Consider the following 24,742-nt stretch of genomic DNA (forward strand, 5'->3'; position numbering starts at 1 on the left):
GGGCCTATAGGTTACCATGCTTCCTATAGGTTACCATGCTTCCTCTCTACAGGGCCTATAGGTTACCATGCTTCCTATAGGTTACCATGCTTCCTCTCTGCAGGGCCTATAGGTTACCATGCTTCCTATAGGTTACCATGCTTCCTCTCTGCAGGGCCTATAGGTTACCATGCTTCCTCTCTATATTCAGATATTAACAGGATATATTTATAATAAATAAATACAATTAATTTGGTGGATGCTTATTGCCTGTTTCACACATGTACAAGGTTGTATTAATACGCATCTGTGAATTGAAAATGTGTTTTTTTTTCATATCCCAACTCTCCCTCAGACACCCTTGAAGAGTGGGGTCACAGCCAGGGTCTGCCGTTATTAACGGCAACGCTGGAGCAATCAGGGTTAAGTGCCTTGCTCAAGGTCACATCGACATATTTTTCACCTTGTCGGCTCATGGATTCAAACAAGTAACCTTTCGGTTACTGGCCCAAAGCTCTAACCACCTCCTGCCACCTTTGGTTATTATGAAGCTGTTTCCATTGTATTAATTGCATTCATTTTTGTTTTTACATCTAAAAATAGTACACTGCCCCTTTAAGAGAACTGCATTCCAAAAGAGACGCCAAAGTGTATCAACAGTAGCCAGCATATTGATAGTATGTTCGCTATTGAATGTTTACTTTTGTAAGTCAATGAATCAGATTTATTTATAAAGCACTTTTTACATCAGCAGATGTCACAAAGTGCTATACAGAAAACCAGCCTAAAACCCCAAACAGCAAGCAATGCAGATGTGAAGCACGGTGGCTAGGAAAAACTGGTGCAACAGGTCAGTACCTCAGGAGTAAATGCCAGTTGGCTTTTAAAAGCCGAGCATTCAGAGGTCGAGACAGCAGGTGCAGTAGAGAGAGAGAGTCGAAACAGCAGGTCTGGGACAAGGTAGCACATCCAGTGAACAGGTCAGGGTTCCACATCTGCAGGCAGAACAGTTGAAACTGGAGCAGCAGCACGACCAGGTGGACTGGGGACAGCCAGGAGTCATCAGGCCAGGTAGTCTTGAGGCATGGTCCTAGGGCTCAGGTCCTCCGGGACGGGAGAGAGAGAAAGACAGAATTAGAGGGAGCATACTTAACCTCTATGGGCAAGGCGGGACGAATTCGTCCCACCTACGTAACAGCCACCTGAATTCAGTGGCGCGATTTTTGAATCGTTTGAAATACTATTACTTCAATTTCTCAAACATATGACTATTTTACAGCTATTTAAAGACAAGACTCTCCTTAATCTAACCACACTGTCCGATTTCAAAAAGGCTTTACAACGAAAGCAAAACATTAGATTATGTCAGGAGAGTGCCCAGCCAGAAATAATCAGACACCCATTTTTCAAGCTAGCATCACAGTTCCAGTAGGTCAGAAGTTTACATACACTAAGTTGATTGTGCCTTGGAAAATTCCAGTAATGGCTTTAGAAGCTTCTGATAGGCTAATTGACATAATTTGTTTCAATTGGAGGTGTACCTGCGGACGTATTTCAAGGCCTACCTTCAAACACAGTGCCTCTTTGCTTGACATCGTTTAAACACCATGGGACCACGCAGCCGTCATACCGCTCAGGAAGGAAACGCATTCTGTCTCCTAGAGATTAACGTACTTTGGTGCGAAAAGTGCAAATCAATCCCAGAACAACAGCAAAGGACCTTGTGAAGATTCTGGAGGAAACGGTTACAAAAGTATCTGTATCCACAGTAAAACGAGTCCTATATCGACATAACCTGAAAGGTCGCTCAGCAAGGAAGAAGCCACTGCTCCAAAACCGCCATGAAAAAGCCAGACTGCGGTTTGCAACTGCACATGGGGACAAAGATCGTACTTTTTGGCGAAATGTCCTCTGGTCTGATGAATCAAAAATAGAACTGTTTGGCCATAATGACCATCGTTATGTTTGGTGGGAAAAGGGGGAGGCTTGCAAGCCGAAGAAAACCATCCCAACCGTGAAGTACGGGGGCGGCAGCATCATGTTGTGGGGTACTTTGATGCAGGAGGGACTGGTGTACTTCACAAAATAGATGGCATCATGAGGTAGGAATATTACGTGGATATATTGAAGCAACATCTGAAGACATCAGTCAGGAAGTTAAAGCTTGGTCGCAAATGGGTCTTCCAAATGGACAATGACCCCAAGCATACTACCAACGTTGTGGCAAAATGGCTTAAGGACAACAAAGTCAAAGTATTGGAGTGGCCGTCAAATATCCCTGACCTCAATCCTCCTATAGGAAATTTGTGGGCAGAACTGAAAAAGTGTGTGCGAGCAAGGAGGCCTACAAACCTGACTCAGTTACACCAGCTCTGTCAGGAGGAATGGGCCAAAATTCACCCAACTTATTGTGGGAAGCTTGTGGAAGTCTACCTGAAACGCTTGACCCAAGTTAACCTCTTACATCTAGACGTTCCGCTAGCGGAACACCTGCTCCAATATCCAATGATAGGCGTGGCGCGAATTACAAATTCCTCAAAAATACAAAAACTTCAATTTTTCAAACATATGACTATTTCACAGCATTTTAAAGACAAGGCTCTCCTTTATCTAACCACACTGTCCGATTTCAAAAAGGCTTTACAGCGAAAGCAAAACATTAGATTATGTCAGCAGAGTACCCAGCCAGAAATAATCAGACACCCATTTTTCAAGCTAGCATATAATGTCACAAAAACCCAGAAGACAGCTAAATGCAGCACTAACCTTTGATGATCTTCATCAGATGACACACCTAGGACATTATGTTATACAATACATGCATGTTTTGTTCAATCAAGTTCATATTTATATCAAAAAACAGCTTTTTACATTAGCATGTGACGTTCAGAACTAGCATACCCCCGCAAACTTCCGGGAATTTACTAACAATTGACTAAATTACTCACGATAAACGTTCACAAAAAGCATAACAATTATTTTAAGAATTATAGATACAGAACTCCTCTATGCACTCGATATGTCCGATTTTAAAATAGCTTTTTGGTGAAAGCACATTTTGCAATATTCTAAGTACATAGCCCAGCCATCACGGGCTAGCTATTTAGACACCCGGCAAGTTTAGCACTCACCAAAATCAGATTTACTATTATAAAAGTTTGATTACCTTTTGTTGTCTTCGTCAGAATGCACTCCCAGGACTGCTACTTCAATAACAAATGTTGGTTTGGTCCAAAATAATCCATCGTTATATCCGAATAGCGGCGTTTTGTTCGTGCGTCCCAGACACTATCCGAAATGGTAAATCAGGGTCGTGCGCATGGCGCAATTCGTGACAAAAAAATTCTAAATATTCCAATACCGTACTTCGAAGCATGTCAACCGCTGTTTAAAATCAATTTTTTTTGCAATTTATCTCGTAAAAAAGCGATAATATTCCGACCGGGAATCTCCTTTTCGGCAAACAGAGGAAAAATAACAAAGACGGGGGCGGCCAGGGCACGCGCCTAAGCCCACAGTCCCTTGATCGGCCACTTGAGAAAGGCGATAATGTGTTTCAGCCTGGGGCTGGGATGACGACATTCAGGTTTTTCCCGGGCTCTGAGCGCCCATGGAAGACGTGGGAAGTGTCACGTTAGAGCAGAGATCCTTTGTAAAAGATAGAGATGGCAAAGAAGTTCAAGAAATGGTCAGACAGGCCACTTCCTGTAAAGGAATCTCTCAGGTTTTGACCTGCCATTTGAGTTCTGTTATACTCACAGACACCATTCAAACAGTTTTAGAAACATTGGAGTGTTTTCTATCCAAAGCCAATAATTATATGCATATTCTAGTTACTGGGCAGGAGTAGTAACCAGATTAAATCGGGTACGTTTTTTATCCAGCCGTGAAAATACTGCCCCCTAGCCATAACAGGTTAAACAATTTAAAGGCAATGCTACCAAATACTAATTGAGTGTATGTAAACTTCTGACCCACTGGGAATGTGATAAAAGAAATAAAAGCTGAAATAAATAATTCTCTCTAACATTATTCTGACATTTCACATTCTTAAAATACAGTGGTGATCCTAACTGACCTAAGACATGGCATTTTTACTAGGATTAAATGTCATAAATTGTGAAAAACTGAGTATACATTTATTTGGCTAAGATGTATGTAAACTTCCGACTTCAACTGTATGTACAGCAGGACCAAATCGGAGAGATAGGTAGGAGCAAGCCCATGTTATGCTTTGTAGGTTAGCTGTAAAACCTTGAAATCAGCCCTAGACTTAACAAGAAGCCAGTGTAGAGAGGCTAGCACTGGAGTAATATGATAAAATGTTTTGGTTCTAGTCAAGATTCTAGCAATCGTGTTTAGCACTAACTGAAGTTTATTTAGTGCTTTATCCGGGTAGCCGGAAAGTAGAGCATTGCACTAGCATTGAAATATTATTGATATGTTCGTCAAAAGAGTATTTTCAGAGTATTTTTTATTTTTATTTAACCTTTATTTAACTAGGCAAATCAGTTAAGAACAAATTGTTATTTACAATGACGGCCTACCAAATGGCAAAAGGCCTCCTGTGTGGATTGGGGCTGGGCTTAAAAATATAAATAAATTAAATAAAAATATAGGACAAAACACACATCACGACAAGAGAGACACAACACTACATAAAGAGAGACCTAAGACAACAACATAGCATGGCAGCAACACATGACAACACAGCATGGTAGTAATACAACATGACAACACATGGTAGAAACACAACATGGTAGCAGCACAAAACAGGGTACAAACATTATTGGGCACAGACAACAGCACAAAGGGCAAGAAGGTAGAGACAACAATACATCACTCAAAGCAGCCACAACTGTCAATAAAAGTGTCCATGATTGAGTAACGCCGAGTTCCTTCAGTTATATTTGAGACGACTGTACAACCATCAAGGTTAATTGTCAGATCCAACAGCAGATCTCTTTGTTTCTTGGGACCTAGAACTAGCATCTCTTTTAAAAGTATTTGCCACCATCCACTTCATTATGTCTGAAACACTGGCTTCCAGGATAGGCAATTTTGGGGCTTCACCATGTTTCATCGGAATGTACAGCTGTGTGTCATCTGCATAGCAGAGAAAGTTAACATTATGTTTCCGAATCACCAAATAAAATCTAATTGTATTTGTCACATGCGCCGAATACAAGTGTAGACCTTACAGTGAAATGTTTACTTACAAGCCCTTAATCAGTGATGCTTTAAGAAGTTAAGAAAAAATAAAAATAAGTGTTATTAAGTAAAAATAGATAAATAGGAAATAAAAGTAACAAATAATTAAACAGCAGCAGTAAAATAACAAGGCTATGTACATGGGGTACTGGTACAGAGTCAATGTGCGGGGGCACCGGTTTGTCGAGGTATTTGAGGTAATATGTACATGTAGGTAGAGTTAAAGTGACTATACATATATTATAAACAGAGAACAGCAATGTAAAAGAGGGGTATAGGTAGCCCTTTGATTAGCTGTTCAGGAGTCTTATGGCTTGGGGGTAGAAGCTGTTAAGAAGCCTTTTGGACCTCGACTTGGCGCTCCGGTACCGCTTGCTGTGTGATAGCAGAGAGAACAGTCTATGACTAGGGTGGCTGGAGTCTTTGATAATTTTTATGGCCTTCCTCTGACACCGCCAAATATAGAGGTCCTGGATGGCAGGAAGCTTGGCCCCAGTGATGTACTGGGCCATACGCACTACCCTCTGTAGTGACTTGCGGTCGGAGGCTGAGCAGTTGCCATACCAGGCAGTGATGCAACCTGTCAGGATGCTCTCGATGTTGCAGCTGTAGAACCTTTTGAGGATCTGAGGACCCATGCCAAATCTTTTCAGTCTCCTGAGGGGGAATAGGTTTTGTTGTGCCCTCTTGACGACTGTCTTAGTGTGTTTGGACCATGATAGTTTGTTGGTGATGTGGACATCAAAGAACTTCAAGCTCTCAACCTATTCCACTACAGCCCCATCAATGAGAATGGGGGCGTGCTCAGTCCTCTTTTTCCTGTAGTCCACAATCATCTCCATCCTCTTCATCACGTTGAGGGAGAGGTTGTTGTCTTGGCACCACACCACCACCACTGACCTCCTTATAGGCTGTCTCATCGTTGTCGGTGATCATGCCAACCACTGTTGTTTCATTAACGAACTTGATGATGGTGTTTGAGTCGTGCCTGGCCATGCAGTCATGAGTGAACAGGGAGTACAGGAGGGGACTGAGCACGCTCCCCTGAGGGGCCCCCGTGTTGAGTATCAGCGAGACAGATGTGTTGTTCCTTACCCTTACCACCTGGGGGCGGCCTGTCAGGAAGTCCATTATCCAGTTGCAGAGGGAGGTGTTTAGTCCCAGGGTGCTTAGCTTAATGATGAGTTTTGAGGGCACTATGGTGTTTGAACACTGAGCTGTAGTCAATCAATAGCATTCTCACATAGGTGTTCCTTTTGTCCAAGTGGGAAAGGGCAGTGTTGAGTGCAATAGAGATTGCATCATCTGTGAATCTGTTGGGGCGGTATGCAAATTGGAGTGGGTCTAGGGTTAATGGTGTTGATGTGAGCCATTACCAGCCTATAAAAGCACTTCATGGCTACAGATGTGAGTGCTACGGGTCGGTAGTCATTTAGGCAGGTTACCTTAGTGTTCTTGGGTACAGGGACTATGGTGGTCTGCTTGAAACATGTTGGTATTACAGACTCAGTCAGGGACAGGTTGAAAATGTCAGTGAACACACTTGCCAGTTGGTCAGCGCATGCTCACAGTACACGTCCTGGTTATCCGTCTGGCCCTGCGGCCTTGTGAATGTTGACCTGTTTAAAGGTCATATTGGCTGCGGAGAGCGTGATAACACAGTCTTCCGGAACAGCTGGTGTTCTCATGCATGTTTCAGTGTTATTTGCCTCGAATCGAGCATAGAAATAGTTTAGCTCTTCTGGTAGGCTCGTGTCACTGGGCAGCTCTAGGCTGTGCTTCCCTTTTGTAGTCTGTAATGGTTTGCAAGCCCTGCCAGATCCGACGAGCTTCAGAACAGGTGTAGTACGATTCGATCTTCGTCCTGTATTGATGCTTTGCCTGTTTGATGGTTTGTCGTAGGGCATAGCGGGATTTCTTATAAGCTTCCCGGTTAGAGTCCCACTCCTTGAAAGCGGCAGCTCTAGCCTTTAGCTCAGTGCAGATTTTACCTGTAATCCATGGCTTCTGGTTGGGGTATGTACGTACGGTCACTGTGGGGACGATGTCATCGATGCACTTATTGATGGATGTCATCGATGCACTTATTGATGAACCCAATGACTGATGTGGTGTACTCCTCTATGCCATCGGAGAAATCCCAGAACGTATTCCAGTCTGTGCTAGCAAAACCATCCTGTAGGTTAACATCTGACCACTTTTTTTATTGATCGAGTCACTGGTGCTTCCTGCTTTAATTTTGGTTTGTAAGCAGAAATCAGGAGGATAGAATTATGGTCAGATTTGCCAAATGGAGGGCGAGGTAGAGCTTTGTATGCGTCTCTGTGTTTGAGATAAAGGTGGTCCAGAGTTTTTTTTCCCTCTGATTGCACATTTAATATGCTGATAGAAATTTGGTCAAACGGATTTAAGTTTCCCTGCGTTAAAGTTTCCGGCTACTTGGAGCGCCGCCTCTGGGTGAGCGTTTTCCTGTTTGCTTATGACAGAATACTGCTCATTCAATGCGGTCTTAGTGCCAGCATCAGTCTGTGGTGGTATGTAAACAGCTACAAAAACTACAGATGAAAACTCTCTGGGTAGATAGTGTGGTCTACAGCTTATCATGAGATACTGTACTTCAGGCGAGCAAAATCTTAGATATCGTGCACCAGCTGTTATTTACAAAATACATCGTACGCCACACCTTGTCTTTCCAGACGCCGCTGTTCTGTCCTGCCGGTGCAGCGTATTACCAGCCAGCTATGTTGATAATGTCGTCGTTCAGCCGATGACTCCGTGAAGCATAAGATATTACAGTTTTGAATGTACCGTTGGTAGTTTAATAATCTGCGTAGGTCATCGTTTTATTATCCAAAGATTGCACGTTTGCTAGCAGAATGGAAGGAAGTTAAGGTTTATTCAGTCGCCTATGAATTCTCGGAAGACCTCTGGCCCCTTTTTCTCCGCCTTCTCTTCACGCAAATGACGGGGATCTGGGCCTGTACCCAGGAGAGCAGTATATCATTCACGTTGGGCTCGTCGGACTCATTAAAGGAAAAAAAGGGATCTGCCAGTCCGTGGTGAGTAATCGCAGTTCTGAAGCCCAGAAGTTATTTTCGGTCATAAGAGACGGTAGCAGCAACATTATGTACAAAATAAGTTAAAAAATAAGTTACAAACAACTCAAAAGGAACACAATTGGTTAGGAATATAACACATTTACAGTACCAGTCAAAAGTTTGGACACAACTACTGGTTCAAGGGTTTTTCTTTATTTTTACTGTTTTCTACCTAATAGTGAAGACATCAAAACTATGAATTAACACATATGGAATCATGTAATAACCAAAAAGTGTTAAACAAATCAAAATATATTTTATATTTTAGGTTCTTCAAAGTAGCCACCATTTGCCTTGATGACAGCTTTGCACGCTTTTCTGTATCTTCTGTATAAAAAAATTGTGCAAAGCTGTCATCTACGCAAAGTGTGGCTACTTTGAAGAATCTGAAATATAAAATATATTTAGATTTGTTTAACACTTCTTTGGTTAATACATGATTCCATATGTGTTATTTCATAGTGTTGATGTCTTCACTATTATTCTACAATGTAGAAAATAGTAAAAATAAAGAAAAACCTTTGAATGAGTAGATGTGTCCAAACTTTTGACTGGTACTGAATGTCCTAAATGTTATAACGTTAGCTACCTAGCCAGTTATTTAGCTAGCTAGCTATTTATGACTAAGCCAGAAATACTATTATCTGGCTATACATTGCTTTGACCTAGCTAGTTAACGTTATCAACCAGAGAGACATTCAAGTCTTAGCTACGATTCCTACCTAGTTGTCTAATGCTAGGTGTAAACAGCCGAGTTTACTTCCTTTTTGAAAAGGTCTTGATGAGTAGAACAACTAGCTAGCTAGCTAGCTAATTAACGTTAGTATTTGAAACCATCCAGTCCTATGATTAAATGTCTATAATTTACAAAGTGTTTTTTGTTTCAGTCTTGATCTGATATTGCTTATTTTTACCACATTTTCTAGATCAAGGATATCCAGCTTTAATCCGCCAACACATTTGACAATACAGTACAACTCCAATCAAAGTAAGTACAGAATATCATGTTTTTTTTTGTATTTACTCTTTTCTCAATATTGTAATATGAGGTTCTACTGGAAACCTGCCTTTATCTATTTACGTGGGTGTGTGTAATAATTAGTACATCTCCTTCCAATGCGAAACCCCCAGGTACGAGCCCGCTTTGAGAAGGTTCTGGAGGAGGTGACCCGCTTCACCCCTTGCTAATTACTGATTGGTTTGTTAATTGTTTGCAGATTGTGTTAGTGTATGGTTGATTTACAGTTATGTGTGTGTGTGTGGCTAGATGCATGCATTCACATACACGGTGATCAGCTTGTTGGGAGTGAACTGGGAGTATAGTGCTGTAGCGGTGGGACAGAGGAGACCGCAACAGAGAGGGCTTCGTCCTGAGCCCTATACTACAAATCAGGTTTCAAGAGTTAGCAAGGTAACTTTGGTCAACTCTGGGTTCAACTTTCCTGGAAACCCGATGTTGAATTGCATTCAGTTCTACCGCGGGCAGAAATTAGAGTTTTGAATCAGGATGTGTTTTTATCTTGTGGCATGCTTCAGGTGATAGAAATCTGAACGCACTACCACCGCTTTGAAAAGTTGATGGAATTATACTTTCTTATGGATATATTGTCTCACAAAGTATGTTAAAATATAATTGTATTCAAAATTCTGGCTTGTAGATGTCATGAGAGGAAACTTTAAATGCAATTCAACGTTGGGTTTCCAGGCAAGGTTCAATTTAGGTACCATGAAAGTGTCCCACCTTTTCTATGGCAATGAATCCTTCAGAACGAACCTGCTCCGGGGTAGGCTAACTAAGGACTAACTCCATTTATCCTGAATGAAGTGTCTGAGACATGAGTTGAGGACCAATGAAATCAGATACCCTCCCTCTCACGAAGTCCTCATCTCCTTTATTTGTGACTTGTTTCAGGAAACTAGGCGTATGTTGCATGTCACTACTTCACAGGAGAGGCATTTGAACGTAAACATTTTTTTTTTTTCTCAATTTTTTCTTTTTTTTTTTGCATAAATGCCTTCTGGAACACTGCACTTTCATGTGCCTTAGTAACACACTTGTATGCCATCTGTAAATGTTAACAAAATTGTTACATTTAGAGCCTAGTTGGTTTAGCCATGGAAAAAGGCATGAACCTTCCCGCTACCATTGATTGGCTAATATAATGGATGGGCTGGACATGCTGAGAGATGAGTTCAGATTGGTCTGCCATGTAGCACCTTCTGTCTATAACATGGGCTGCTCAGTATGTGTAGGTAATCCTTTCTAACGTGGCTTTTTTTAAAGATATCACGAATAACTGCAAAATAATTGCTCCTCACTTTCGAAAAGAGAACACACAGAAGGCTGTTGTATAAAACACTTGTCTCCGGATGACATCTTCAAACTAAGGGCAACCATGGCATCTGTGACAGAGAGAGAGAAGCATCCATCCATGTATACGGGTAAGAGAGTCTAACTAGCTACATTTTCAAATATTATGTGTTTTTAATTTAGTCAGAAAGTTGTCTTCATTGAAAATGTAAGCGTACTGTTAGCTAACTAGCTAACGTTAGCTGGCTGGCTCGCTAGCTAACGTTACGTGCATGATCTTTGTAGTAATATTATTCATATCTCAGACCCATTTGCATTGCTAGTTATAGCCTAATGTTAGCTAGGTAGCTAACATTGAATCTAGTTGATTAGCTACCTGCAGATTCATGCAGGGTAGTAACATGAGTTGAGATTATGGTTCATTGTTTAGCTAGTTAGCTAGCTACATTTCTAAAGAAAAGACTCCACTATGCAAGGTACCATATCACTGTACTGTTTATACCTTCTGTATCCTGTGCATATGACAAATAAACTGTGGCTCAGTTGGTAGAGCATGGTGTTTGCAATGTGTTTGCAACGCCAGGGTTGTGGGTTCGATTCCCACGGGGGACCAGTACGGGGGGGGAATGTATGAAATGTATGCATTCACTACTGTAAGTGGCTCTGGATAAGAGCGTCTGCTAAATGACTAAAATGTAAATGTAAATTTGATATAGTGTGTGTTTACCAGAGACTGTAATGTGAAGAACAATATGACCTGCACCGAAATCAAATTAGGATATAACGTTAGGCCTCCGAGACCAAGTTTGTGTCCAAGATCTAACATTCTTCGGTAGAATGCCCTGCTTTTATTTCGCCTTACTCACAACTGTAAGATGTTTTCTGTAATTAGCTTGCCAATAACTTGTAAATAATGATCTTGTTGTGAGTTTATTTTCCTGTAATAATTAATACAAATTAGCTAAAGTTAAGATGTCAGCCATATGTGGTTATTATTTGAACTGACTAGCCAGCTAACTTTACGTTAACAAGCTAGAAACAGACCAAAAAAATAGTTTAGAAAGTTGCTTTTAGTTGCCTGGTTTGCTGGATGGACATATACTAAAATAATTTTTAAACGGATGGGTTTATTGGTGTTATAATACACCAGTTATGCTATTTTAGACCACCAGGCTGCTGATGTCATGCATATGAATCCTTAAAGAGATGGGTGGGGCAAAGGCTTAAGAGGGTGTGAATGATGCTGAATGGGTGTAGACGAAGAGCTTTCCAGTACTTGTAACAAACCATTCGAGGGCCATTTTCTCAAAAGTAGGGTTACAAGTTTAGCAACTTTCAAAGCAGAGTTACTTTCCCATTGTTCCTCAACTCTATTGTATTTTATACCCTCTACTTTTATCCAATGTAAAAAAACACAACTTAAAATGTTGCTACATAAGACCGAATCGAGCCGGCCGGTCACATTTGAGGAAGGTGACTACCGATTCAACATTCTATTAATGAAATGGTTTTTTTGTGTGTGCTTTTTAAAAATATAAAAATACCTATCACATTACACATTTAGCAAGGACAGCATTTGCTTTCTAAACGATACGTTTTTTGCGTGATTGTATTTAAACATTTGCAAAAGGCAAACTGACAGCCGCAACCAACCATAAACATAGATGGCGGTTCCCATTCAAGTCAAGACTGGCAGCCATTGCTAGTGTACCCATGATTGCCAAAATGCGACAACGCAACAAGCTGTTCCATGGATGGAAGGGGCAATAGTAGTGGGGAAAAAGCTGCTAGTGCATTGTTAAGCACACCAAAGACAGCACTTTTAAAAGCCTATTTCACAGCATAGCCTGCTGAATTTGCTAAATATCTTTTGATTTTGTTACAACTTAAAAGGTAGCACTGACTTGCACATGGATTGATGTTTCAGCATTGTCTCAATGAAAAGTTTGGCATTCGACTAGCCATGTGCAACATGCACACGCAGTTAAAAGCCTGCTAGAGTTAGTGGCAGGCAGACAAGCAATATCCACTGTAGTAGTAAGGATGAAGCCTGACCTGGAATGTGAAGCTAACTGAAGCTGGCTAGCTTTATAAAAGCCTGAGTAGTATATCAATCTAGTGACATACTAACCAGGCTCGTGTCACTGGGCTTGTGTCACTGGGCAGCCCGCGGCTGTGCTTCCCTTTGTAGTCTGTAATGGTTTGCAAGCCCTGCCACATCCAATGAGCGTCGGAGCCGGTGTTGTACGATTCGATCTTAGTCCTTTATTGGTGCTTTGCCTGTTTGATGGTTGGTCGGAGGGCATAGTGGGATTTCTTATAAGCGTCCGGGTTAGAGTCCCACTCCTTGAAAGCGGCAGCTCTAGCCTTTAGCTCAGTGCGGATGTTGTCTGTAGTCCATGGCTTCTGGTTGGGGTATGTACGTACGGTTACTGTGAGGACAACAACGATGCAGTTATTGCTGAAGCCAGTGACTGATGTGGTGTACTCCTCAATGCCATCGGAAGAATCCCAGAACGTATTCCGGTCTGTGCAGCAAAACAGTCCTGTAGCTTAGCATCTCCGTCATCTGACCACTGCTTTATTGACCAAATTACTGGTGCTTCCTGCATTAGTTTTTGTTTGTAAGCGGGAATCATGAGGATAGAATTATGGTCAGATTTTCCAAATGGAGGGTGAGGGAGAGCTTTGTACACGTCTCTGTGTGTGGAGTAAAGGTGGTCTAAGTTTTTTTTCCCTCTGGTTGCACATTTAACATGCTGGTAGAAATGAGGTAAAACGGATTTAAGTTTCCCTGCATTAAAGTCCCCGGCCACTAGGAGCGCTGCCTCTGGATGAGCGTTTTCCTGTTTGCTTATGGCCGTATACAGCTCATTGAGTGCGGTCTTAGTGCCGGCATCGGTTTGTGGTGGTAAATAGATAGTTATGAAAAAATATAGATGAAAACTATTGGTAAATAGTGTGGTCTACAGCTTATCATGCAAAACCTAGAGACTTCCTTAATTTTTGATTTTGCGCACCAGCTGTTATTGACAAATAGACACAGACCGCCACCCCTTGTCTTAACGTATGCAGCTGTTCTGTCTTGCCGATACACGGAAAAACCTGCCAACTGTATATTATACATGTCGTCGTTCAGCCACGACTCGGTGAAACATAAGATATTACAGTTTTTAATGTCCCGTTGGTAGGATAGTCTTGAACGGAGCTCATCCATTTTATTCTCCAATGATTGCACATTGGCCAATAGGACGGATGGTAGAGGTGGGTTACCCACTTGGCGATGAATTCTCACTATACATTAAGTCACTTGGCTCCATCATATCCTCACATGGTTTCGCCTGTCATTGCTATGCGGATAACAATTGACTACTTTTCTCCTTCTGACAACTCTCTGTTGGCTGCACTCCCCGCTTGTCCCATCAAACCCCTGCAACTTATCCAGACCGCTGCAGCCCGCCTGGTTTTCAACCTTCCCAAGTTACCCCCCTCCTCCAGACACTCCACTGGCTTCCAGTCAAAACTCACATCCACTACAAGACCATGGTGCTTGCCTATGGAGCAGCAAGAGGACCTGCCCCTACACCCCAACCCGAGCACTCCGTTCTGCCATCTCTGGTCTCTTGGCCGTCCAACCCCTACAGGAGGGCAGCTCCCGCTCAACCCAGTCCAAGCTCTCTCTGCCCTGGTACCCCAATGGTGGAACCAGCTTCTCCCTGAAGCTAGGACATCAGAATCCCTGTCCATCTGAAACCCTACCTCTTGCACTTTTAAAGTGTGTATAACTGTCTTATGTTGCTGGACCCCAGGAAGAGTAGCTTGGCAGCAGCTAATGGGGATCCATAATAAATACAAATAAGATGAATGAACTAATTGGAAGTCGCTCTGGATAAGAGCTTCTGCTAAATAACTAAAATGTAAATAAGTGGATCATTTGAATTGGCTGTGTGTAGTCCTAGACAAAAACAATCATGGATCATTTGAATTGGCTGTGTGTAGTTCTAGACAAAAACAATCATGTACACCCCATTGAATCCCAGGACCAGAATTAAGAAACACTATTCTATCTAGACTAATCCCATTCCCCACCTCACCTCTCCCTGGCTACTGTATGTAGACTAGATCCAACTCTGTGAACACATTATACTTCAATTCATGTTTGTTACGCGTACCTGTTTGCTTTCTTTGCCAAACACAAGCATGTAGGGTAGATATGAGAGCATTTCTTGTTTTTTTTCTTTGTTGCTACAGTTTGCAAACAAAATAATTGTGAAAGTATTTATGTTTTCCAGGTGATCTTGGAGATGGGCAACTCTAGTTCTTGGAATGCAATTAGTTTAATCAGGTGTGTTAGTTGCGGCTGGGGGGAAAAGTGTGACACCAGTCAGGACCCAGAAGGCTGGAGTACCACAATGACGATGACCAGAAGAAGATGGAATCAACAGACTTGACACAAGATCCTGATTCTAATAACTAGCTGGTTGATAAGCTACAGGAGGGTACCACTCCAGGAGATCTGAACCTCCAGCTAGTCCCCCACCCTTTTGTCTTGTAAACTCTCTCCATCTACTATAGCAGTCTGGTGGTTGGACTGAGAGGGATGTAAACAGACAGCTTGCAGCTATCACATTTAACAATGTGTTTTTCATCCACCATTACATCATAATTTAAAATAAAGTCAATAATATTTGTTTCATATTCTTGTGTGTCTGTGCTAAGGAGGTCCAGTGGGTTTATATGAATTGTACTGATGACTGTATTACAATATGTTTTTTAGGTTTTGATATAGTAATACTTTCTGGAACTGGTCTCATCACCTGCTGCATGCATTTCAATAGCGAAGTTGTTTATGAATTACACACGGGCGGCTCTAGAATTTTGGGGGCCCTTTGGTTGGGGGGCCCCCCACCTACATTTGACATTGCATAATTTTTTACATTTTTTATTTATCCTTTATTTAACTAGGCAAGTCAGTTAAGAACAAATTCTTATTTGCAATGACGGCCTACCCCAGCAACACACGGACGACACTGGGCCAATTGTGCGCTGCCCTATGGGACTCCCATTCGAACCAGGGACTGTAGTGACACCTCTTGCACTGTGTCGTAACATGACTATCATCAATCCGATGACTGTTATTCATCTAATAATTACCTACTATGTTTAATTGTTATTAGATTAAATTAATCATGTAACAATTAACTCATTAGGAATTTGGGGCACCACGGGAAAATGGTTTAACGAGTTACTATCTCCCAATTTAAACTCTAAGATATATAGATATATATCTCGATAAGTCACTTATTAATTATTATTACCTCATATCAGTCTCATTCTGAACGTCACATACTCCTTGGATATCTACAAGAACCCTAACCTAATTGATGAATCAGAAGATACACAAATTGGCTGAATTATTTATTTACTAACTAACAAAATCATCACACAGAACACACACACGGTATAGGTGATTGATTACTAACATAATACAATGAAAACAGGTCCCTAGTGGACTAACAAAAGCATGACCGTTTTGGTTACATAATGTAAAGGAAGGGGTAGGTAAGGAGAAGGAGAGACAAAGAGTCAACTTATTGTACATACATTTGGAAGCTACACTCACGGGAATATGAATACTTTGCACATTTACGACCGCTCATTCGGATAAGAAATGCAGTGTATATATTTGCACGTAGATGTCTTTGCTGTCTCTCTGTTGAACTCGATGGGTCCTATGGTGAATTTATCGAGGGATGTAAGACTCTGGTTTGTCCACCAGAAGTAGTCACAATGTCCTTTGTAGTAGAGCTTTTGGTCTTGGAGTGTTCGTTAGAATAGATACTTCAGGTGTACCACACGGTGGTAAGAGGGATCTGTTCCTCACCCTTGTGGCTTTAGTCAAAGTTCTAGACTACTTTACATGCACAGCTGCAGACTGTGAATGTTCTGGTCTAGTCTTTATCTTCTTCACTCGTGTTGGGAGTTTCAGAGCTTCTAACCATTTCGTAACATTCAGCTCGCGTTGTACGTCAGCTGGTCTGTAGAGTTTAAACCATTTCAACATGTGAACCACATTCTCACGTCTTTTTGGTCTTGCAGTTTTAACCATTTGTGACATCCGGCTTACACCGTCCGTCTGCTTGGTCTCACCATTTTCAGCTGTGTAGCCACCGCTCCACCCTGTCTGGTCTCAATGGTTGATTATTCAGGGTTCAGCTCCCGACCACTTTACACGCCAGCAGGAACCCGACATGTTTTGGTCTGATGTAAATTTTGTTAGCAAGTCCTTTAAAGCACTCTGGCCAAGGGGACGTCCCATCACGCTGACACAATGTCTGTGCTCACGTGGGCGTGGTTACTGACTGGGCACAGGTTTATATGAAAAGCCATTATCTCACAAAAGTATTGTCATACTTAATCATATATGTTATACATATTTAGATGCAAACCTGACAACTGGAATGTGTATTATTCTTTAAATCCCCACCGACCATTTCCCACATTCTTTATGTTAGAAATAATGTTTCAATGTCCAATCTTTTGACGTTAGAGTTTTCAAGCGGGCCACACTCTCTCTAGACAAAACATTCCTTTGGTGGATACTGAAAGGCAGAGAGGGAAAGTTTCCTCCTGCTTAAATTTACGACCCAGTGTTAAGGTGTCAACACCGGCACAGCCCCCCCATTCCCTCTTCTGTGGGAGTGAGGTCTCTGGCTATCTTCAGAAATGTGCCAAAGCTGATCTGGCACCTTTGATCCTCACCAAGGAGAGAGAGTCATGACATCTGAAATGCTGCGCCACTCGAGAGCCCATTCAGCAGACAGTCTTATTCAGAGCGACGTACAGGAGCAATTAGGGTAGATCGACAGATTATTCACCGGGCCCCCTGGAGGTCAGGGCCCCTGGAGGTCAGGGAACATGCCCTGCGTGCCCAGTTGGTTTTTGTTCATGATTGCGACAAGATTAGATAGCTGGCTAGACTAACTAGCAATCTAACAATTGTTAGCTGTCATGGCTAATTGAGTGACTGTCAGTGACAGACATAACATCTACTATTCTTACTTTCAATAGTAAGTTGAGCCCACTGAGTTCCTCTTTTTCTTTTACATGTTTTGGTTCGGGCCCCCAAGTGACCAGGGGCCCTAAGCCACCGCTTATGTCACTTATGCCTGGAACCGGCTCTGATTACACAATTTCCAGAAAGTCAGGATAAATCAGGCTAAGATGCTGCAACATCAGTGAACAGCCATCTTAGTGCAGAACAACATTGCCTGGACACTTGTGTATGATTTTGTGATGAGACTACAAATAATATTGGAGATATGGCCAAAGAGTAGCTAATACTGACGATCATGGTAAGCACAGACATCGCTATAACATTCTACTAACGTTTGATGAAACTGTCACGGCATTATGCTATTATATGTCATTTAAGAGCATTGTTTTGATTAGCTAACTAGCTAGCTACGTACGGTGGAGAGCCCATGCCTGTTAGATAGTTCATCTGCCTTGAATTTAATTGTGACTATGGCTGAGATAATTGAACAAAAGAAGTGTGTTGAGGGTCAATAAATGTCAAGGTACAACGACTTAGCTAGCCAGCTAGCATACTTGTGCCATAAGTGGGCTGCTCAGACAAGACGTGAACCCGGGAGCCTGGCTAGCAACTAACGAAACAGATACCATTTCAATAATTTAGGCTATATGGCTTGAATTCAATATTGAATATGGCTTAGGTACTGTTGCTAGCAGAGGAGAGAGTGTCTAGGTTTCAGTTTTGCGTCACAGCTCGGTACATAGAACAGATAGATCAGAAATGAGGACATGCTGCATTTCTCACTTTGAATAAGACTGTGATCTGTAATCCTAATTCGGTCTACTTTTTCTGTTTCTCCTTCAACAAAATTAAATATTATTAGCCTGTTAGCCCCCATGTAATTTAGTTAATTTAGTTAGCTTTACCTTCATTCTTTGCTGTAAAAGATAGCAGAGAAAATATCAACAACACCTTTCTCGGATATTCAAATGGAAGGCACTTCTGATATGTAGTCTATCTCGGTCATTCACGTGTCAGTGTTGACAACTTTGTAGAATTTCTTAAATGTCTTCTTAGAGAATCCATACAGGAGAATGCGTCCTTCCAGCAAGAAAACTAGCGAGTGGATACGGCGCCATCTGCTGACCATTTAGGGAATTTAGTTCTCAATCGTTGTGCCTAATTTTGTTACGTAATATGGAGATTGACTGGAAATGACTAGGGGAAAAACTCACTTTTACATGCATTGCTGGCTGAAAACCTAATATAGTCACAACTATAATGTATAACCTATTCTCCAGTGTGTCTGCTGCTCTATCTCTGTGTTAAGACTCATCCATGCTTCCTGCTCTCTGTATGTCTCTCTGTCTCTCCATCAGCTACAGAGCAGTGAGGGTCCGGCACCCAGTGAGGCGACCCCCCACACCAGGCCACCTATTAGGGACTCAACGAGGGACAACACCAACTCATTTCACACTCAGAGACAGAAAACCACTGAGGTCCGAAATGTTAGATCCTACTCCCATCAACATTTCTCTCTCTCTCTCTCTCTCTCTCTGTCTCTCTGTCTCTGTCTCTCTCTCTGTCTCTCTGTCTCTGTCTCTCTCTCGCTCGCTCTCGCTGTCTCGCTCTCGCTCTGTCTCTCGCTCTATCTCTCTCTCTCTCTCTCTCTCGCTCTGTCTCTCGCTCTGTCTCTCTCTCTCTCTCTCTCTGTCTCTCTCTCTCTGTCTCTCTCTCTCCCTGTCTCTCTCTCGCTCTCTCTCTCTCTCAATTCAATTAAAGGCCTCTCTCTCGTTCTTTGTTAAGGGGCTTTATTGGCATGGGAAACATATGTTTACATTGCCAAAGCAAGTGAAATAGATAATTATCAAAAGTTAAGTTAACAATACCAATTAATGGTAAACATTACACTCACAAAAGTTCCAAAAGAATAAAGACTTTACAAATATAATATTATGTGCAAATAGTTAAAGTGCAAAAGGGAAAATATATAAACATAAATACGGTATATTGTATTTACAATGGTGTTTGTTCTTCACTGGTTGCCCTTGTGGCAACACGTCACAAATCTTGCTGCTGTGATGGCACATCATAACCGCCATCAATAAGAGACATTACTGTGCAGCCGTATTCATCCACCTGGCCAAGGCTTTCGACTCTGTCAATCACCACATTCTTATTGGCAGACTCAACAGCCTTGGTTTCTCAAATGATTGCCTCGCCTGGTTCACCAACTACTTCTCTGATAGAGTTCAGTGTGTCAAATCAGAGGGCCTGTTGTCCGGACCTCTGGTAGTCTCTATGGGGGTGCCACAGGGTTCAATTCTCGGGTCGACTCTCTTCTCTGTATACATCAATGATGTCGCTCTTGCTGCTGGTGATTCTTTGATCCACCTCTACGCAGATGACACCATTCTGTATACTTCTGGCACCTCTTTGGACACTGAGTTAACTAACCTCCAGACGAGCTTCAATGCCATACAACTCTCCTTCCGTGGCCTCCAACTGCTCTTAAACGCAAGTAAAACTAAATGCATGTTCTTCAACCGATTGCTGCCCGCACCTGCTCGCCCGTCCAGCATCACTACTCTGGACGGCTCTGACTTTAGAAGTTGTTTCAGGCTTCTATTGTGAAAGGGGAGCGAATAAGAGCAGATGGCCCAGGTGAAGGCCTATAGTTTAGTCATGCGCGTGGAGAAGCTGAGACGTAAAATCTACTGTTTCGGTTTTCTACTGCCAAGTTTACACATTCACTATTAGGGATTGAATTTGTTGTTGCCTAATTGTTTTTTGCTATTTTTCCACACTACTTTCACTCCAACTATAGCATTTCTTAATATTATTCAGTTCCTTTGGCTTTGATGCGTCATGATTGAGTATTGCTCTGTTCTAAGTAGACTGATTTTGCTGTGATCTGATAGGGGTGTCAGTGGGCTGACTGTGCATGCATTGACTCTGGGTTGAGGTTGGTGATAAAGTAGTTTACAGTATTACTGCCAAGAGATGAGCTATAGGTGTACCTACCATAGGAGTCCCCTCGAAGCCTACCATTGACTGTGTACATACCCATCGTGTGACAGCTGCAGGAGGCCCATTTATTTTGGTTATGTTGTCGTAGTTGTGCCTAGGGGGCTCTGTCTGTCTGTCTGTCTGTCTGTCTGTCTGTCTGTCTGTCTGTCTGTCTGTCTGTCTGTCTGTGCTTCTGATGCTGCTTCATTTTCTCTGTTGGCTTTGCTTTGCTCTGAATAATTCAATATTTGGCCATAGCCCTCTGGAAATTCAGTGTTGCAGCTAGATGTCTTTCTAAGGTCCATTGCTCTGCGAGAGATCATGGTAGATACACTACATGACCAAAAGTATGTGGACATCTGCTCGTCGAACATCTCGTTCCAAAATCACGGGCATTAATATGGGGTTGGTCCCCCCTTTGCTGCTATAACAGCCTCCACTCATCTGGGAAGGCTTTCCACTAGGTGTTGGAACATTGCTGCTATAACAGCCTCCACTCTTCTGGGAAGGCTTTCCACTAGATGTTGGAACATTGCTGCTATAACAGCCTCCACTCTTCTGGGAAGGCATTCCACTAGGTGTTGGAACATTGCTGCTATAACAGCCTCCACTCTTCTGGGAAGGCTTTCCACTAGATGTTGGAACATTGCTGCTATAACAGCCTCCACTCTTCTGGGAAGGCTTTCCACTAGGTGTTGGAACATTGCTGCAGGGACTTGCTTCCATTCAGCCACAGGGGTTTTTGGTATTTTTTTTAGTATCCCCATTAGCTGTTGCAAAAGCAGCAGCTACTCTTCCTGTGGTACACACAAAACATGAAACATAATACAGAATTACATAATACAGAACTTCAATAGACAAGAACAGCTCAAGGACAGAACTACATACATTCTTTAAAAAAGCACATGTAGCCTACACATCAATGCATACACACAAACTATCTAGGTCAAACCGGGGGAGAGGCGTTGTGAGGTTGGGCTCTGACATTGGGCGATTAGGCCTGCCTCGCATCCCAATAGTGTTTGTTAGGGATGAGGTCAGGGCTCTATGCAGGCCAGTCAAGTTCTTCCAAACCGATCTTGACAAACCCTTTCTGTATGGACCTCGCTTTCTGCATGGGGGCATTGTCATCGTCTAGAAAGTCATTGTACGCTGTAGCATTAAAAATACCCTTCACTGGAACTAGGGGCCCTAGCCCGAACCATGAAAAACAGCCCCAGACCATTGTTCCTCCTCCACCAAACTTTACCATTGGCACTATACGTTGGGGCAGGTAGCATTCTCCTATCATCCGCCAAACCCAGATTAGTCCGTCGGACTGCCAGATGAAGCGTGATTCATCATTCCAGAGAACGCGTTTCCACGGCTTCAGAGTCCAATGGGGACGAGCTTTACACCACTCCAGCCGACACTTGGCATTGCACATGGTGATCTTAGGCATGTGTGCGGCTGCTCAGCCATGGAAAACCATTTCATTAAGCTCCCGACGAACAGTTCTTGTGCTGACAGTTTGGAAGTTGGTAGTGAGTGTTGCAGCCGAGGACAGATGATTTTTACACCCTACGCTCCTCAGCACTCAGCGGTCATGTTCTGTGAGCTCGCCGGTCCCGTGGTAGATACCTCAAAAAATATGGTAGATCATGGTAGATACTATACCTCTATTTAGATCATTGTAGATACCTCTAATTAGATCATGGTAGATACTGTACCCCTAATTAGAACATGGTAGATACTGTACCCCTAATTAGAACATGGTAGATGCTGTACCTCTAATTTGATCATGGTAGATAACTTTCATTAGATTGTGGTAGATACTGTATCTTTAATTAGATAATTGTAGATTCTGTAACTCTATATCATGGTAGATTATGTACCTCTTCTTATATCATGGTAGATACTGCACCTCTAATTAGATCATGGTGTAATGTACCTCTAACTAGATCATGGTAGATACTGTACCTCTAATTAGATCATGGTAGATACTGTACCTCTAATTAGATCATGGTGGATACCTCTAATTAGATCATGGTAGATACTGTACCTCTAATTAGATCACGGTAAATACTGTTCCTCTAATTAGATCATGGTAAATACTGTTCCTCTAATTAGATCACGGTAGATAATGTACCTCTAATTAGATCATGGTAGATACCTCTAATTAGATCATGGTAGATACTGTACCTCTAATTAGATCATGGTAGATACTGTACCTCTAATTAGATCATGGTAGATACTGTACCTCTAATTAGATCACGGTAGATAATGTACCTCTAATTAGATCATGGTAGATACCTCTAATTAGATCATGGTAGATACTGTACCTCTAATTAGATCATGGTAGATACCTCTAATTAGATCATGGTAGATAATGTACCTCTAATTAGATCATGGTAGATACTGTACCTCTAATTAGATCATGGTAGATACCTCTAATTAGATCATGGTAGATAATGTACCTCTAATTAGATCATGGTAGATACTGTACCTCTAATTAGATCATGGTAAATAATGTACCTCTAATTAGATCACGGTAAATACTGTTCCTCTAATTAGATCATGGTAGATACTGTACCTCTAATTAGATCATGGTAGATACTGTACCTCTAATTAGATCATGGTAGATACTGCATCTCTTATTAGATCTTCATAGATAATGTACCTCTTATTAGATTTTGTTACACAAAATGGCAGATTCAAAAGAGAGGGAAAGGGAGAGACAAAGTCGTACAGATAGCTGATAACTATGCTCATGGAAATGTGAATACTTTGCACATGAACTCTGCAATGTACATATTTACATGTGTATGTCTTTGCTGTCTCTCTCTTGAAAACACTCGATCCATCTACGGGGAGTAATTCGACATAAAGCCTCTGGTTGTCCACTAGAGGTCACCATGTCCTTTGTAGTTGTAGTAGGTTTCGGAGTGTCTGTGAGAACGGATCCTCCAGAGGTCTAACCCCCAATGTTCAGCGGGTTCTGTCCATTAGAATAGAGGTATCTATAGTGGTGAGAGTAAATTGTTCTTTGTCTTCTAGTCTTCGGTTGAGTTTACTGCAGACTGCTGCAGACTGAATGTTCCTGTGTAGTCTTCTTTTCTTCGATAGAGAGTTTCAGAGTTTCTAACCATTTCGTACCTTTCAGCTCACGCTGTCGGTCACGCTGGTCTATTGTAGAGCTAGAACCATTTTACACGCCCGTAGCAACCCGGCAATGTACAGGTCTCTAGAGATTTACATTTCTTCACCATTTGTAAAATATTCAGCTGGCGCTTCACATAACTGGTCTCCATTGAAATGGCAACCATTTCAGCGTGTGGACTGCTTTCTCACGTTCTTTGGTCTAATGTAAATTTTGTTAGCGAGTCCTTTTATAAACTCTGGCAAAAGGGGCATTCCATGACAACATAATGTCTGTGCTCACGTGGATGTGGTCACTGACTGGTTAAAACTTTTATATGAAAAACAATTCTCATTTAGAAGGCTAACATCACATTTCATCTTCTCGCAAATAGTTTCATATTTAATCATATAAGTTCCACAACATTTAGATGTAAATCTGTGTCACATTTGCTCCCTCTCCGGCATCTAGGTCACCAGGCTGTTCATAATGGCGCACACCTGTCACCATCGCTATGCGCATGTCGTCAGACTCACCTGAACTCCATCACTTCCCTGATTACCTTCCCAATATATGTCACTCTTTGGTTCCTTCCCCAGGTGTCATTGTTTATGTTTCTGTTTCATGTCTGTGTGCTGTTCGAGTTTCTTGTTTTGTGTTATGTTCCATTCATTTATTAAAGCACTCCCTCCCTGAACTTGCTTCTCGACTCTCAGCGCACGTCGTTACAATCTGATAACTGGGAAATATACATATTGAGATACAGTTATGTGGTTATACCGTTCTTAATGAGATCACAAAACAACAACTGATCTGACATAATTGTTCTTTCGGTACCCACGGACAATTCCAACTGTTTGGATTACAGAAATATTGTTTCATTATTCAACCTTTTGATGTTACCGTTTTGGCGGGAGGAATCTCCTTGTAACAAAGAGGTTTCTTTCCCCTCATTCCTGCAGAGCCAAAAGGCAGAGTTT

General features: G+C 42.0%; 1 protein-coding gene across 5 annotated transcripts in view; it reads left to right on the forward strand.

Annotated features, from left to right (window-relative positions):
* LOC106573992 (cyclin-dependent kinase-like 5) overlaps positions 1–24,742 on the forward strand; it is a 101,472-nt gene that overhangs the window by 50,921 nt on the left and 25,809 nt on the right. For 4 of the 5 annotated variants that reach the window (XR_006759793.1, XM_045697535.1, XM_045697536.1 and 1 more), the window contains exon 13: positions 19,015–19,134. The exons of the other annotated variant lie outside the window; for it this stretch is intronic. Coding sequence is in view for 3 of the 4 variants with exons in the window: in XM_045697535.1 (XP_045553491.1) it covers positions 19,015–19,134 (120 nt within the window). In the remaining variant the exon portion in view is untranslated. The remainder of the gene's footprint in view (positions 1–19,014; positions 19,135–24,742) is intronic. 5 annotated transcript variants of the gene reach the window in all.

This window comes from Salmo salar, chromosome ssa16 (genome assembly GCF_905237065.1).
Source record: "Salmo salar chromosome ssa16, Ssal_v3.1, whole genome shotgun sequence".
Classification (NCBI taxonomy): Eukaryota; Metazoa; Chordata; class Actinopteri; order Salmoniformes; family Salmonidae; genus Salmo; species Salmo salar.